General features: G+C 33.0%; 1 protein-coding gene across 1 annotated transcript; it reads left to right on the top strand.

Annotated features, from left to right (window-relative positions):
- The first annotated feature begins 4,419 nt into the window (after positions 1 to 4,419).
- LOC118203687 (ubiquitin-protein ligase E3C) lies at positions 4,420 to 12,644 on the top strand. Its single transcript, XM_035375966.2, has one exon. It carries the CDS (start codon positions 4,693 to 4,695, stop codon positions 7,906 to 7,908), a length of 3,216 nt encoding a protein of 1,071 aa, XP_035231857.2. The 5' UTR covers positions 4,420 to 4,692; the 3' UTR covers positions 7,909 to 12,644.
- Positions 12,645 to 17,956: the final 5,312 nt, after the last annotated feature.

Below are 17,956 nucleotides of genomic sequence, written 5' to 3'. Positions count from 1 at the left end.
AATTATCCGAAAAGTTTATGTGCGCTGAATGCCGCGCGTCTATAAAATAAATCTTTAAAAAAAAAACAGCAGACATTCAGCCAGCGTATGCGATAAACGCGCCAAAATTGGTAGCGCGTTCCCTCCCTCGCCAAGAGAGAAAAGTTGGTGATTTAGAGGAGTTTTTTAGGTTTACAGGAGCCTTACTCTGACTGGGTAGCGATCTCTAAGAGTTGCCTGCTGGGCTGCCTCCAATTTCACGGCGTACAACAGAGCGCTTTTTACATCCTTTACATCTGCCATTCGCAGTGCTTTCTGTATTTCAGGGTCCCGGATGCCATCGATGAAATATTGCAGGGAAAGGATTTCCCTTGTTTCTGTCGGGCACTCCGAAAAGGCGTGATGTGACAGCCTTTCAACATCCGTGGCGAGCTCCTGAAGCGTTTCGGTGAGCTTCTGTTGACGAAATTTTAATTGGAGCCTGCTGTAGTCTTTTAAACATTTCTCGCCGAAGCGCAGCTCCAAAGCGCCGGATAGAGCTTCGAAATCTAGCCTTTGATTTTCGGGAAGCGTCTGCAGGATATCCGCTGCGTCGGCTCTTAAAGAAGCGGCGAGATGACAGGCCTTAGCTTGGGAATCCCATCCATTCGCATCCGCAACGATAGAAAACTGGATCTTGTACACTTGCCAGGATGTCTTCCCATCATATGTGGATAGCTTCAGAAATGGACGAACAGGCATCGGTAAGAATTTAAAATCATCATTCTTGCTCCCTGCCGTCGCTACGAATTTCTTTAAATTATCCATTTCTTTGGCAACTGCAGAAACTCTCTCATCAATTTGTTGTTCGACTTGGTGTTGGACGGCACAAACTCTTCCTTCAATTCGTTCCTCCACAGCCGAAACTCTCCCTTCTATATGTTCTTTTACAGAAGAAACTTTTTTTTCTATTTCTTCTTTCACCGAAGAAACTCTTTCTTCAATTTGATCTTTTACGAAAGAAACTTTTTCTTCAATTTGTCCAACTTTATTTTCAACTGTGTCAATTCTGCCTTCCATAGCTTCAAATTTATTTTCTATTATGCAGGTAATTTCTCTTTTCATTTCTTCTTGACATGCTTCAATCTTTTCTTGACCAGCTTGAACGGCTTTCATTTCGTCCTTAACGGATTCCTGGCCCAATTTCATTTCTTCTTTAAATGAGGCAAAGGCTGATATTAACTGCCTTAATTGCTCTTCCATCGCTCTTGTTATTGGCATTCAAATCCCACTTCTGACACCAAAAATTGTTGCGTGCGTACGGGTTCGTTATGAAATGAATGCACAAGTCCGATGAAAAATGAACAAAAATTTATTATTATCACAACAAAAATGCTTACATTTTCTCAAATTATCATGCAGTATTACAATATCTCACAGTAGTTATCTTTTAACTACTCAAATGTCCAATAGAACGTAATTCAAAACAGCTAAAGAACGCTAATCCGCGAATTCACTACAATCAACAAGAGCAGTTTTCTAAATAACAACAAACTAAGCAACTACTCCAAACTGAGATGTTTTCCTCCTTTTATAAGATTTTAAAATCACGCGCTAGAATTTTCCAGTACTTTCTCGAAATCAAAAAGAGATATTTATTTATTTAATGCACGCGCTCTTGTATTTTCAATTTTCCGGCTTAGCTTTCTTTTAATATTCGTCACGCGCTGCACTGCGCGAGAAATAAAACCAATTAATTTATAATTGAACTAATATTAGCTTTTTAAATACCAAATTCGTAACAGTATTATTGTAATGAAATTTATACGCATCGCGTTTCAAATTGTATCTATAGTTGAAGGTTTTAAACAATCACGGCAAACAAAATCACTCTGAGCTATACTAAAATCATTTGCACAACGAACCATATCACTCAAAACACAACCAGATTTATCATACTGAATTATCGCTCACGATTACTCCTTCCTAATTTTGATTCGATTTAGAATCAAAAATACCTTCTGAAGAAACGGAAGTACTTGGCGCTGAAAGGGGCAGTTTTTCTTGATTTTATGCAGAAAATATAATAATCGAAGCAAAATAAAAAAGAGAACTGTATCCGCAATCACACGCTACAATACATAATCTTTGCTACCACAGCAGGGCAAAGAGCAAAGTAAATAATAGTAAATACGAGGCGCCTTCAGGGAAATGACGACATGCGCAATAATCTGCGCAGATGTTCAGGGAGGAACCAGGAGGAAACTAGCGTCTGAGGGGCTAGACGCTTGTGGATCTTACCCATCCTTTCGTATCTGCGATCTGAGCGCCGTCTTCGTCGAGCATTGACCGAGGCAAGCGGCTGGACGTTCGCAGCGCTCCGTAAAAAAGTGAAAAAAATTCCTTTCCCCTTTTATTATCAATTAAATGTTTTTTGAAATAGTGATTTTTCTACAATACCTACACGTTTTCAAAAGTTTTTCAGTTGCGATGTTGATGAGAATGAAACAGCGGACAATGTGAGGAAGTACTACGAAAGGCTGGAATTTTAAGATAAGTACCCTTCTTTCATCTAAATTAAATCAAATTTCTATAAATATGTGCCTTTAAATCAATAAATTTTAACTTTTCATCAGTTTTTAGCATTAAAAAATACTTGAAATTGCTCATTACTTGTGGCTTCCTTTGTTAAACAATTCCGAACAGACGCCAACGTTATCAGTTCACGTCTGTCGTCACTTTACAAAGCCCCCTTATCTTGCTTTGAGGAATCTCGTGAGAGGGAAAATAGGGGACTCACGGCATCGCGCTATTTCCCTCTCGGATCCTCTGGATTCTTTTTTTTTTTTTTTTTTTTTTTTAGATCGTTTAAATATTTTTTGCCTTTAAATAATATTATACCTCACCGATTTTTTCTCATACTGTTCCTTGCTATCTGTTAAATGCCCATATGTAACGGATGGATTATTCGTCACTGCCTTAAATAAATTCTTAGAACTATAAGCTTATATAAATAACAGTGTGCCTCATTGTGTCTCTAGCATTAATTAAGTAGTAATAAATTATGATACTAAAATAATAAATCTTGTAATAAATTATGATAGATAAATTAATAAATACTATGTTTAATTTGTGTTTTTAATACATATACTCAGTAATTTACATACACACACACATATATATATATATACTAATATAAAAAAAAGATATATATATATCTTTTTTTTGTGTGTGTGTGTGCGGTTGTGGTCTTGTATTGTATATGGTTCTATCTTGTTTGTCTGCTGCTGTTTTTTGAAAAATGTATGAAAATGTTGGGAACGAAAATAGCATAAGTTACTTTAGTTAAATTTATATATACTTTGTATGATGACTTTTGCTGATATCTCTGGATGCAAGCATACATATCACTTTGTATTCCATGCTAAATACCTTGATACGAAGCAATTTTACACCGTCAATATTTTTTTCTCCCTCTAACATCTATTCATCATTTAACACATCTATTCATCATTACCAAACACACTCACCACACACACACACTTGTGAGACACTATTTATTGTAAATGAAGACAAATTTTCCTCCTTTTAACTATACTCATGGACACAGTCGTATTTTAGGATATTTTCTACTTCTTTTCCTTTTCTTTCTATAGGCCCTTTTTTTTTTTTTTTTTCTTCCCTCTCTATTATTTTTGGGCCATTTATTTTAAATTTTATTTTGTCCCATCTTTTCTTCCTGGCCTTTTGAACTCGTGCAAGATGTACGAAGTTTCCTTTTTACTCTCCTCAGATACGAAATTGCCCCCCTTTCTATATACCTTTCCTTCGCACCTATGCTTGATTTTTCGCCCATCGGCGCAGAAAGACTTAGCGGGTGCAAAACAAGATATCTGTCTACTTTGTCTGTCTGTCTGTCGTCGAGCATTATCGTAAGATTGGTAACATTTAAAAACACATAAGCAATAAGTGAAAAATTTATTACTGGCATCCAGCCAAAACAGAAGCATTCTCAGTTCGCACATTTTAACATGAAATTTGATAATTTTTCTGTACCTTTCTTTCGTTTGAATTGTTGAAGAAAGCATAGACATCTTGTCACAAACCGTATCAAAATCTTTGCTTTAGCACCTGTATTAATACATAATAAAATATTCAAAATCATAAAGGAGCACCATGAATATAGCATATTACTGAGCTCACTGATAGTAATCACTTGACAAGAGGGTATTGTCAAAGTCGTCAGTGATCTTTTATTTGTTATTTGCCTCATCCGAACTGTAAATTCCAGTTAGTTTCTCGAGATAAATTTTTAAATTTTGAATAGTTTGCCAACAACTGTATTTTAAATTAGAAGTCTCATTATTGTTTATTATTGAATAAGTTTTTATTTTTAATACTGAATTTTTTATTTTTTTAGGCAATTGCGTTTTTAGTGTGAGAGGAATGGCATCAACTAATCGTTATTAGGAATTAAGGATGCGATTCTTCGCAACAGCTGAATGTGCTTGCAAACAACTTGTATGAGAATTAACTAAATATGTTGAAATCTTGGTGACTATAATGTAAATTTGTTTTCTGGGTGCTTTAAAAAATGAAAATTTTTTCTTATTCATGTCATCTTGTACGGTGTTTTTTATTAAACACAGAAAATTGTCCTTTATTTTATCAATTAGAAGTAACCGAAAAACTTAGCTGTATTATAAAAAAAGTTATGTTCACTAGTTATTAATCATGTATAGTTTTGAAGGAGAGTTCAGGAGACGACCTCAGCAGTCATTAGGAGGTGCTAGTCGAAAAGTTGCTCGGGAGGAATTGCTCCATAAAGCACAAATAGAGAGGCTGCAGAGAGAAGAAAAAAGACGAATTATTCAGTCTGCTACCATTATTCAAGCTTTCGTAAGAGGATGTCTTACGAGGCAAGAAGAAAAAAGAAAACTAAGGCTTGAGTTTGATCAATTAGTTAAAAACAGTGATGCAAATTCTTTAAATTCAGATGTTTTCTATGACCAAGTTGGAAGACTGTTATATTTTTATGATGAAAATCAAGATAGCTCTCGACTAACGTATGTAACTCAAATGTTTCTTAAAGATTCTGTGAGTGTCACTAGATTATTTTTCATGAGGCCTGACTGTTGGCTTTACAAATTTCAAAAACTGCTTTGGCTTAATGTGAAATACTTAAAAAATTGTGTCACTCCAAATTCTAATATTTCTTTGTCTTTGAGGTTTGTTGAAGTGTTCACATCATATAAATTGTACGATAGTTTGCAAGAAAAATGTGCAATACCAGCTGAAGCTAATAAAAATGATGGAGACATAAATTTTTCATTAAGAGTGTTAGAAAAGATTTGGGATTTTCTTATTAAGAGAGGTTATTATGCAATATTACGTTTGATATTGGATAACCGTGTTCCTGATTCGCTATTGATTTCAACTCGACCTCCGACACCCTTAGCTGCTTCCTTGCAGGATCTTTTCTCTCGAGCGCTTACATTAAAAAGTGAAAAGAAACCTCATTTCTTACAGACATTGCTGCAAGATGTTTTTACTGAAGATTTATCACCTCAAATAAGTTGCTTTCTTTTACCAGCTCTTGCATCTCAACCAAATGTGATTACAGTAGATGCAATTCTAACAGCAATTTACCCAGATAACTTGGCTTTTAATTTCCGAACAACATCGAGTTTGTTATATACGTTTATTTATATAATATCCAAACAGGCACGTTTTCTTACGGAACAGCAATGTGCTGAATATCTGATTTGTCTTCAGTTTCTGTTGCAGTCTGTTCCTATTTGGAAAGAACAATCGATAGACAGTGAATATGGATCAGATGACGGGGAAATGATTGTTGAAAATGAAGAAAATAAACTTCAGACTCATGAAGAAATTATTAACATGGTAAATGAAATAGACCATGTAAATATGATTGTAGGACTATTAGAAAATGAAAAAGCTTTTAACCAGTGTGTTGTCTCTGTATGTTGTTTATGTAACTTACTCTTAAATCAGCAGAAATTAGCTATACACAATTATCGCTTGTTATATACTCTTGCATTTAAACCACCTTTTTTCAGAATGTTGTGGAAATCTATAGTAAGTGCAAGTGTTCCTTCTTCGTTTGGGACTACAACACCTTTATTGCAAATTATAAATCAGGGTATGTCATTCAATTCTAGTGACCAAGAGATGTTTCTACCGCAGCTTATTGTCTTTTGTGCACTATTAAATCATTTATTATCAACATTGCACGATTTTGAATTTTATGAACAAAATACTGAAGGTAGTAGCAATATCAAAATGATGCCGTTTTCACTTGCAGAACTGGCATCCATAAGTGCTACCCTGAAAGATGTCTGCATGGGTCTTATTGAATTAGCATATCCTGACAAAAAGTCTGCCTTTAATCGAGATTATGTAAAAGCTATGAAAAGTGTTGGTTCAAAAAACTTAGATAAGAATGTGAATGTATTTGAAGTGAGACAGTGGAATCAGCTGTTCAAAGTTGTTGTTACACTTTTGCGTCAGTTGTATTCACGTGATTGCAGACGTAAATTTTGCCCTGAAGGTACGTGGATTGCCAAGCAATTTCCAGTTTTCTTTGAAAGAGCTGCCGAAATGTATTTTACTAATAGAAGGGGACATGGCTATGAACCTTTTGTGGGGCTGCAGAATTTAACAAGAGAACAGCTTGAAGAAGAAGGCCCTCCGCCATCAGCAGTGGAAGCTCGTCAACTTGCTATTTTACGAGAATTTCCCTTTGCAATTCGTTTTCACGATAGATTCAAAATCTTTCAGTCACTAATATTAAAAGATAAGAATGAAAATCAAGGTGATTTACTAAGTTTTCAAATGGGACCACAGATTAGAATAACAATAAGGAGAAATTTTATATATGAAGATGCATTTACTTCTTTGTCTTTTCAGAGTGAACCAAATATTAAAATGCGTATATTAGTACAGTTGGTGAATGCTGTTGGATTGGATGAAGTCGGAATAGATGGGGGTGGAATATTCAGAGAATTTTTACATGAGCTGCTGAAAACTTGCTTCGATCCAAACCGTGGTTTCTTCAAGACTACCCATGATTGTCTGTTGTATCCCAATCCTAATGTTCAGCGTGTGATGCCGGATTTTGCGAGACACTATTTCTTTATTGGACGTATGTTAGGCAAAGCGATATATGAAAATATGTTGGTTGAACTTCCTCTTGCTGCATTTTTCTTGGCAAAAATTTTGTCCAGGCAGACATCTGATGTAGATATACATCATTTGGCATCACTAGATCCTGTCATGTATCGGAATTTGTTATACCTAAAGACATATGATGGAGATGTAGCAGATTTGGGATTGGATTTTACGGTGATGAATAGTGAGTTTGGTGAAAACGAAGTTGTAGAATTAAAGCCAGGTGGTGCAAATATACCTGTTACCGAAAGTAACAGAATAAATTACATTCATTTAATGGCAGATTTTAAATTGAATCGGCAAATCAAAGCTCAGTGTCAAGCATTTAAAGAGGGTCTTGCTAATGTTATTGACATGGAATGGTTGTATATGTTTGATCCTAATGAACTTCAAATTTTAATATCAGGGGCTCAAACTCCCATTGATATTGAAGATTTAAAAGCTCATACTTCATATGCAGGTGGTTATTCTGCTGACCATCCTGTAATTTGTGCCTTTTGGAGAGTAGTGGAAGCTTTTGACGAACGGCAACGACGGCATTTGTTAAAATTTGTCACCAGTTGCTCACGTGCACCTCTTCTTGGATTTAAAGAATTATCACCAGCATTTTGTATCCAAAATGCTGGAAGAGAAGACCGCCTGCCCACAGCATCCACTTGTATGAATCTTTTAAAATTACCCGAGTTTGAATCTGAAGAAATATTAAAGATGAAATTGACTTACGCTGTTGAATCAGGAGCAGGATTCGAATTGAGTTGATATGCTTTTAGTAGTGAACATTCAGATATTATTTTGTACTTTTGTAAGAAAATATAATATAGATTTATTTATTGCAAAATTTTTTAGAAGGATTCTTTGCTCATGTTTCAATAGTTATAATTGCAAAAGCTGAGATTTGTTGCGTTTTCATCATTTTTTCTTTATGTTAATGTAAAAATGAAAACTTTTTAATATTTATAAATGAAATTTTTGATAGTTTTTAAAGTAATAGGTTAAAAGTTTGACTAATTATGGTGATTACTTTATATGGATAGTTTTTCTTTCAGTGTCATGAAGTTTTATATTGCATGATGTGATAAAATTATTCATATAGTTCTACATTTATTGCAAAATTTTAAAAATTATTTGTGCAGTGCTGTATTTATTGCAAAATTCTTAAATTTTCAGCAAATATATTTCAAAAGATTCCGATTCACATTTTTTGTTGCTTAATTACCTCTGCACGAATGTATGTAAATAAAAGGCAAGTGTAATAATATGAGTATTTGTTTTCAACTTTTTTTTTTCAGTTTCTTGCGACAGTTGTTTTAGAGTTTCAATTCTGCCTTCCTTCCCTGTTTTTATGCCTTTTCTGTATAGCTTAAATTTGTTTATATATCATAAAATTTTATTTAACATGAATTAGTGAAATTATTCATCTATTTGCATACTCAGGTTTTAGAACAATTATAATTAGAACAATTTTTATTGTTGCCTACTGTATATAAATTATTAGCAATTTTACCTCTTATTTTAAAGATCATTTGGTAAAAGGAAGTTTTAGGGTACCCCTTGGCAATTTTTGGCGGCACATGGTTACCGAATTTGTGCAAGTCTTTGACTTGTTATTTTGGCTTGCATTCAAAAATCGCCACTACATAAAGGTAGAATAACAAGACAAAGAATTGCACAAGCTCGGTATCCATGTACACATCGACCTATTTTCACTTATAGGACACATCGACCTATTTTCACTATTTCACTTATAAAAAACATCAGAGAATTGCACAAACTAGGCTTTGTGCACTTCCTAGAATTTGTCCATGTACACATCGATATATTTTCACTTAAAAAGTCAAATTAGCACCCAATTCTACAGAAGAGGCAAGCAAAAAATATATAATCTCAATAAACTACATTTTAAACCAAACCATATTTCGATAAAAAAGGAATATCCATTTAAGCATTCTGCAAAGCAAATATCCACTTACCTCTGTGGCAAAAAGAATTCCTTAACAGCACCCAAAAAACTTCCTAAAATGATCTGAACTAGAATCTGTATATTGGCATCGCCACATAAATTTACAAAAATAAGAGTAAAAAATATCCTACATATTCTGGACTGTCCTGAAAATGGCTACTAAGTAAACCTTCGGCTAATCTTTGTAATATGGTAACAGGTAGTTTGGCGACATTTTGGTAAGGCGATAAAGGTTACTAGCTAGGACTTTAGCAGTGTACATGGATAAAGTCAAGAGTGTGCACAATGCCATTTTTGTGCAATTCTGGGATGTTTTTTTAAGTGAAAATAGATCGACGTGAACATGGATACCATGTATGTGCAATTCTTAAAAGCGCGGCAAGCAGTGGGCGATTCTGCACTTTCTCCCAATTTCACACCTAATCTTTGTCATGATTAAGCACTTTTCTTTCATAAAAGTTCTAGCATAAGCGTAATTCGGCTAGCAGATTGTTGGGAAAAAAATTGTTGAGTGAAAAAAAAATGCCTTTACTTTCGTGAAAACAAAATGGCGTCCAAAAAGAAAACTAGCAGGTTGCTGTAGCAGGGTTGGTCGCCAAACAATCATAATCCAAAGATTAACCAAACCTTCATTTACACACCAGTCAATTAATGCACTTTCCCTCTTTCATTCCAAATCAAACAGAAACTTCAAATTAATCTTACTACATTCAGCCATTCTACCGTATGAACAATGAAACAAGCAATGTATTTCCTAACCACACACACACACACACACCACAAAAGCCCTTACAAAACATTCCATGATTCAAAATTTCCGGAATAATGCAAACAATTACATCATAATAGGGTTTCCATAACATTCAACTACTCAGGTTAGCATAAATGAAACAACAACTAGGCAATAAACGCAACAACAACTTGGCGATAAATGAAACAACAACTTTGCGATAATACAAGGGGTACCCTAAAGTCAACTCTAACCGATCATTTTTGTATAATTATTGTCTTTATCCTTCAAGAATAATGACTTTAGGTAGGAACAGGTAGCATAAATTCTGTTTTCAGTTTGCTTATTGAATATTGTTTGGTTTGTTGAAAAATTTTTTTTTATAATATATAAATATTTTATTGAATTATGTATTAACCTCTCTGGTCCAATATGTTTTGCTGTCTCTCTGTTAGTAGCATGATTCCATGCTCATAAAAGTTTTGATCTTTGTTTACGAAAAACTGATCCAAATAATTTTTAGCATCCTCATTTGAATAAAATGTTTTACCAATTAAATAATTTTTAGCATCCTTATTTGAAATAAATGTTTTACCAATTAAATAATTTTGTAAAGACCAGAATAAGTAATAATCCAAGGGTATCAGATAGTGCAACCATGGTGGGTATCGTAGCACATCTTTTCTAAGCTTCTGACAAGTTACAAAACTTGCATGAGATCTGCCATTATTATGGTTAGCTACTACACCTTTTCTGTTAGTCATTTCTAGTCTTTTTTTGTTTGATGATATTATTCAATTTGTCCAGTTTAATGGCAACACACTTTTATATCAATCGCAAAATTGTTTAGTAGAAACTGTAATGGAAAGTATAACTTTTTTTTTGTGAATAATTGGCTTTTGAAGTGCTCTGAGTCAGCTCATCTGCTCTGCTCCATGATTGCTTGCATATGGCATTGTTGTAAACAATTCATTTCTTATCACCTGTTATGATTTACTCTAAAAATGGATCATTTTCTTGACATCCGAGAAGACACTCACAGATGGCTATGCGCTGAAACAAATACATACGATGGAAGGAATACCATTTAAGGTAGCAATGGTTTTTCCTTTAAGAAATTCTGAAACCATACATCAAACTTTGAAATATGATTATAAATGGTTGAGTTTCACAAGTGCAACTTGTCATGCCATTATTCAGCAGTTTACTCCAATCATTGTGTGTATTTTGTCTTCATCAACTTCAACTGGTCATCCAGAATCTGATGCATCTTCAGTATCAAAACTGCCAGAATAAAATTTTGCAAACCATTTACCCTATACACATGATAGTTCCCCCCCTGGCTTGAACAGCATTCTTATCTTTTTTTGGTAATAAAGCAAAGTAAGCCAAAAATGCTATTTTTGATTTTCCATATTTATTGAGACTACACTAAAAACATCAGCACAATATCAAACACAATTTTTTACAAAGAGCCTTGAAATGTCGGCTGCCAAAATATATAACAACAATACAAGAATGAAATTAGCTGGTTAAAAATACATCTAAACCCTTTGACAGTAAGAAAAATTAAATTACTTTCCGAACAACCCAATATTTGACTGTGATGTGGATTCTGAAATATAATTTTGCATGGTAAATTTTTCTCAAATATTCCAAATTTTATTCAGCATCTCTTGGCATCAGCTTATTTAAGACTTTTCTATAATTTTATTATCTGTTAGTACCAAGCATATTAACATTTTGCATCATAACAGAGACTAATTTTAAATTAATATTTCAATACTTTGAATTTTATTGAAGATTCTAATAAAAATATAAGGTATTTTCCATTTAGTTTTGAAGAAAATTTCTTTAACCATCAATATTATTGTTGGGTATCCTTTAATCTGTAATGATCAGAAAAACTTTAATAATTCTTTGAAGTGTCTGTCTCAATTCATGAATTCTATGAAATAAGGATATTTTGGAGAATGTCATATGCATGGTGAGGAAATAATTACCAACTGACATTCTAGTTATAATAATTAAAATGTCTTCATAATAGATACATAACAAGAAAACAATATTTAATTTTGTGAAGAAGCCTCTAAATGATTTCCCCAAATTCTCCCATCATATGTGCTCTAAAATAATATTCTAAATTTTGTTTTATTGCAATCTCTTAAAATAGTCTGTAATCAGAAATAAATTTTTTGATAGAGAAGTACTATTAATGACTTATAAAAAACTTTATGGATTATGTGTCCTACATAATGTCACAAGCAGTATGATATAATTATTGGTATCTGTTAGCACATCCCTCGTTGTTGAATATTATTATGTATGAATGCATCACACATATGTGCATACACATATTATACTTGTGTTGTTGAATCTAATAAATTTTTTTTTCATTGAAGAATTTTTAAATGAAGGTAATCTTGATTTTAAAAAAAAAGTAAATTTCTTTATTCTTTTCTCATACGATAAAACTGAAGTAGTAGAACATTAATCATAGCTAATTGTTTGAAAAATAAACACAAACAGGCAGATTCCTTGTATTAGGCACATTCTGTATTTGAAATAAAAAGAATTAAAAAGTGGAGACACTATGAAAACTTGGAATGCCATGATTTGATTTAAATGAATTTGTAAGCTCATAAAGCAGATGGGAAATTTTTATCCCGTAATGACTGATGCTAGTTTTGATGACTGTGTAAGATAATATTAAAGTTTGAGTTCATATTTAATTTTTTTTATATGCTGTATTTTTAATTTGTATCTGTTGATTATCTAATTAAATAAAGTATGATCAATCTATAATTATATATTTAATTAAAGAGCTATCTGTTCCTTCAAATTATCATGAACTGGTTAATGTAAGTTTGGTGAGATATCTATCAGCTTTCGTAGTAGATAAGGAAATACATAAATAAGATATTTTATAGGCTTGCTTTTCATTTTCAAGATTTCTTCTCTGGTAGTACTACTATCCCATTGATATCAATGATCCTTAAAAATAATTCATTTTTATAAATGTTAAATAGATTCAGGCTTTTATCTTTCAGAGTTTCCAAACTTTTATGCTGCTATATCATTTAAATGAAATCTGTATGTTTGAGAAAGGATTTTTCAGAGACAGAAATTAATTTCACTATTTAGATGATATGAGATGCATATATATATATAAAACACTAGCAACTACGTTGGGGTGATAAAGGGAATATCTAAATAAAAAGAATTCGTTTCAAAATTCCGAAAGATATAGTGCATATATATATATATGAATTTTTTTAATATAATGCAGTTATCAATATTAATATACACACACAAATATATAGAAAAACTTTTAAAATTAGTGAATTTTAAAATTTATTCAAATTCTTTATATATATATATATATATACAGTCAAACCTTGCTGTAATGTACTTCAAGGTACCGAAAATATGATTCATTATATCCGATCTAATAACAGTGGGGAGTGATTAATGAATCATACAGAAAGAGTGATTAGCATTGTTATATCTCCCGAAAGATATTAATAGTAACTTTAATTAAAAATATTAAAAGTTTATTACAATTACTAATTTTTTTTCCAATATTTTTCATTTTCAACCATGCGATAATAATTTACCCCAAAATTACCTAGCATAAAAGGCATACTTTAAACCCATCCCTCCAATTAACATTTTCATCTAAAATACTTATTTACAATAAAAAAAAATCTGATGTGTACACCATATGACTTCCTTGTACAGAATATTAAATTATACGCATTTTTTCTTACATTTCATTTAAACTTATTGGATTGAATTAAATCTACTTCGCCGACAGCGCATAAACCACAATAGAATAATTGCATTCTTTAAAATTCACTCTATTTGTTTACCATAGTGACACTCTGGCGCTAGGTTCACTCTTAACAGTATTATATTTCGTTCATATTATAACTCAGAATGCACAAAATTTACATTTAAAGAATTATTTAATCGTTGCCACATGTTCTATTCAAATACTATAATAAAAGCTAGAACGATATATAAAAGAAATTAAGCAACCAAAACAAAAAAGAAACAGTTTTTCATAGACGATTGAGTATTTCTCATTCAATTAATTCAGTTCTCACTTCGCAACAAGGCAAAAATACATAAAAACTCAAAATATCTGTATTAAAAATTACGAAGTAAATCTTAAATACTTATTTCCTTGAAAAAATTCCAGAAAGGATTAAGCATGATTTAATTCACAATAATAAATGAAGGCGTTATCTTTGTTGTTGCGAAGCTATGTTTCTCTAGATTGGCAACAAATCCACTATCCTGCTGTTTCAAATGTAAACAAGCAATGGCCGCCATCAAAAAAATTGTTAGTCTTAGTGACACTTAAACACAGTGGCGTAGCTAGGGTGGGGCAAGGGAGGACATCTGTCCCCGGGCGCAGCATCCAAGGGGCGCCAAATTGATGCTACGAAATTTTTTAATGAAATGTTTTCCATTCTTAGCACACAGAAAGGGGGCACAAATTCTTCAGTTGTCCCCGGGCGCTGGAAACTCTAGCTACGCCCCTGCTTAAACAACTTTAAAATTGTTGATAATTCTAAAAATATTGCATACAGATTTACTAAAGGCATAAAAACCTTAACTGTACGATAAGAACGACATAATTCAATCATTTTTAAAGCAAAAAATGTACAATTTACAAACATATAAGAGTAAAGAAACTGAGATCACTGAACCGGGTAACAGAGTGAATATATAAATAAATATATTTATATACGTTTGGTGCGGCCGATTGCAACCAAAATATGAGGTGCACATCTACATGTTATAGCAGTCCTATATACAAAATTTCAATGTTCTGAGGCTACTCGTTTTTGAGCTATGCGAGATACGTACATCCATTTTAAAGCAGTTTTATAATTTTTTTGGAGGAAAAGTGTCTTTTATTCTGTCCTTATGTACAGATATCACGCAAAGATATCATGCATTCGATAGCAGTCAAAATGGATATTTTTGTTGAAATATGCTGCCTGAAACGTTTCACGATTACAATACTTCCTTTTTGCTTCGTACAAGGAAGTAAAAAGCCTTCAACAGGTCTGACAGCTCAATCAAAGAACCAATTGATGCTCTTTGTTTCACTGGATCAGTGCATAACACATTAGGATCCCTAAGGTATGCTTATTGTGTGTCCTAGTTTCCCAATAGCTAGTCCTACACCTTTCTCACATAATATTTTTTATATAGAATGCAGAGAAAGTTAGGAGTGAAGATAAAAAGAACAGTAACATGAAGTTATTTAATTATTCTAAGACATTAAAGAGGATGATTATAATAGTTAATAATTTTTCAATTGAAATCTGAAGAAATCTTGTAAAATAATTTTGAAAAAATATTCAGTTTAAGATGTCCATAAAATTCATTATGTCCAATTTTTATACATTTGCAAGTTTGCTATAGATGAAGTTTGAGGGGATCCCAAAGTTTGTTATATGAGGGGCTTTGTTATAAGCCAGGTTTGCTATAGCAAGGTTTGATTGTATCTGCATAATCTTTTCAGTGAAATTAAAATGTTTCAGAAATATAAAAACGACAAAAATGTCAAAACAAAGAGAGTGCTGACTTTTTTACATTAGTTGGGAAAGAGCCGAATGCCTTTGCTCTGTTTTACCACTAGATGTGTATAAAATAAGAATTGCATTATTTATATCTCTATGAAGTATTAAATAGCAATAATCATTTAGTGAAAAAATAATGCTGATGGCCCAATAGGTGTAAAAACATTTTACCTTTGGACTCAAATAACTTGCTGATTCTTCTATTTTAAATTTTAATAGCAAAATCAGCATTATCATAAAATACGAGTATCATTATTAAAAAATACTTGAAATAAATCTCCAAAATATATATACATTGATAAAAATGAACAGGCATCCTGGATTGTGTGTAGCAATGCCAAATTTAATCTTGCTGATATATGTTAGAGACTGATTGCCTATATCAGATTTGATCTGATATATGCAAATTAATCCTGCTGATATATGTTATCAGTTCCAGAATTTTGCCATTTGAATTAGTTATTGAAAATGAGTTCTTAATTACTATTATTTTTTAAGGTTAACAGTATTATAAAAGAAAAACTGCAGTTTCTTCTTTAGACAGAAAACGTAATCAAAGAGAGGAGGCAAAATTTATTTATGTTATAAAAACTGACATTTAAATGAAGTATATTCTATGTATGACTAGCCTTTCTAATCCTTCAAAATAAGTAAATGGTAAGTCTTTTAGTGCCAGAAGGATTTAAACTGAAGTCACTCTCGCAGTAAAAATAAAAATGAATCTCATTACATTTAATATCCAAAATAAAAAATATCGTTATATTTTCAGATGGATGACGCTTTTTTATTATTTGTCGGCAGATGCCATCTGTCTATGCAGAGTTGTCTTCTGTTGTTCAGATACTTATACTATTACATTAAATGAAGGTTAGGTCTTTCAAGTAAAGGTTTTAGTTCAATACCATTTTGTTACATGCACGGTACCTGAGACATAGGTAATTTAATTTTTGCCCCTGCTTTATTTTAGTGAGTTTATTTGTTGTTTTGTTTTTATAAGTTTTAAAAATAAATGTTTTGTTAAAAATGCATTTGGTTTACAATACTTGTCAGGACCTATGCTTCTGAGACTTGGACAATGACAAAGGTGGAAGAGAATTGTATTGCAACTTTTGAAAGCAAAATTCTACGAAGTATTCTTGGTGGTATAAATAAAAATAATGTTTGGAGGAAGAGATACAATTTTGAACTTTGCAGATACATAAACAACCTGATATCTTAAAATATACAAAAATTAACAGAATAAATTGAGTGGCTCATGTGATCCAAATGTGAAATGAAAATGTTATTCTTATCCGTGCAATGCGAGACGCCTCTGCCTCAATGACAAGCAATGCCGAAGGCACATGACGTTAAGAATGCCGGACGAGTAATTCCAAAGGAAAGAGTCTAAAACAGGGCAGGTGCAGAGAGAGGTCAGTCATGATCCATAGGCGTGGCAGCAAGCAAAAGATGGAATCCAGAGGGTGGTGCCATCTCCTGAGGCCCGAACACATTAGAAAGTAAGCAGAGTTAATTTCAAATTCATCTTACAGTGAAAATAGGAGAAATTACAAGTCCATTTTCATCATCTGTTCAACCATTTCCAGGGCAAGTAAAACCTTTTCCTGTGGACATTCTATTTTCTTACATTTTTCCACAAATTCGAGAAATTTGCAAGCAAGCATCTGCAGATTTTTATCCATCGTACAATCCTGTTTAACTGGTGTAGCATCAGAGTGGGATTTTGATGGCAGATTTCTATCTTACAAAACTGGGTTTTCAGTCAACAGAGGCGAATTTTCTGACTGTGGCTTCCGTGCTGAATTCAATTTCTTCTTAGTAGAGTTTTCACGAATTTTTGGCCGAAATTCACACAACTTCGACATGGCTATATGGTCCTTTCTCAGTTCGCACAAGTAGGTTTCAATTCTTCAGCAAGTTTGCAGGTGTAGGTCAGGTGGCCCTGTCCACACTTGAGACATCTTGGTATGTTATTACAAAATAACTGATCATGGCTGTAACGCTCGCATCTCAAGCAAATCATGGTGCTTAGTTTACTTCTAAACCGTTGAAACTTGACCCGAAGATCCAGCAATGTTTTCTTTCTATAAATGCTCCTGCATTCGTCATTCCACATGAATGAAGCAAAGAAAACCGGGAGTTTAACTTCTTTGCTGTCAATTTTCCTAGTAAACTGTGACACGCTGAGTACAGGAAATCCATCTCTTTTCAGTTCAGCCTTAATTTCTTCCACAGGTGAGTCCTAAGGCAGCCGTGGATAACCACTTTAAGTGGCGTTTCCTTCTTTGGTCTAAATGTGCTGAACTGCACCTCATCCTTCATTAGCACAGCTAGTGCTCTATCTCTATGATGCATCGAGTTGAAAATCAGAGTAATTTTATCTTTAGTCAGAATACCAACGTAATCCTTATCGCCGTGTTTGGTGAAAAGTCCTTGTAAATCACTCCATTTCACATCCAGCCTGGGGCAGAAAATCGGAGGAAGTCTCTCATTTTTAGAATTAGTCTTATTTGCCGA

This window comes from Stegodyphus dumicola, chromosome 5 (assembly GCF_044657685.1).
Source record: "Stegodyphus dumicola isolate Sdum_Otavi_A_Nest chromosome 5, ASM4465768v1".
NCBI classification, from domain to species: Eukaryota; Metazoa; Arthropoda; class Arachnida; order Araneae; family Eresidae; genus Stegodyphus; species Stegodyphus dumicola.
This window is presented reverse-complemented; position numbering and strand designations above follow the sequence as displayed.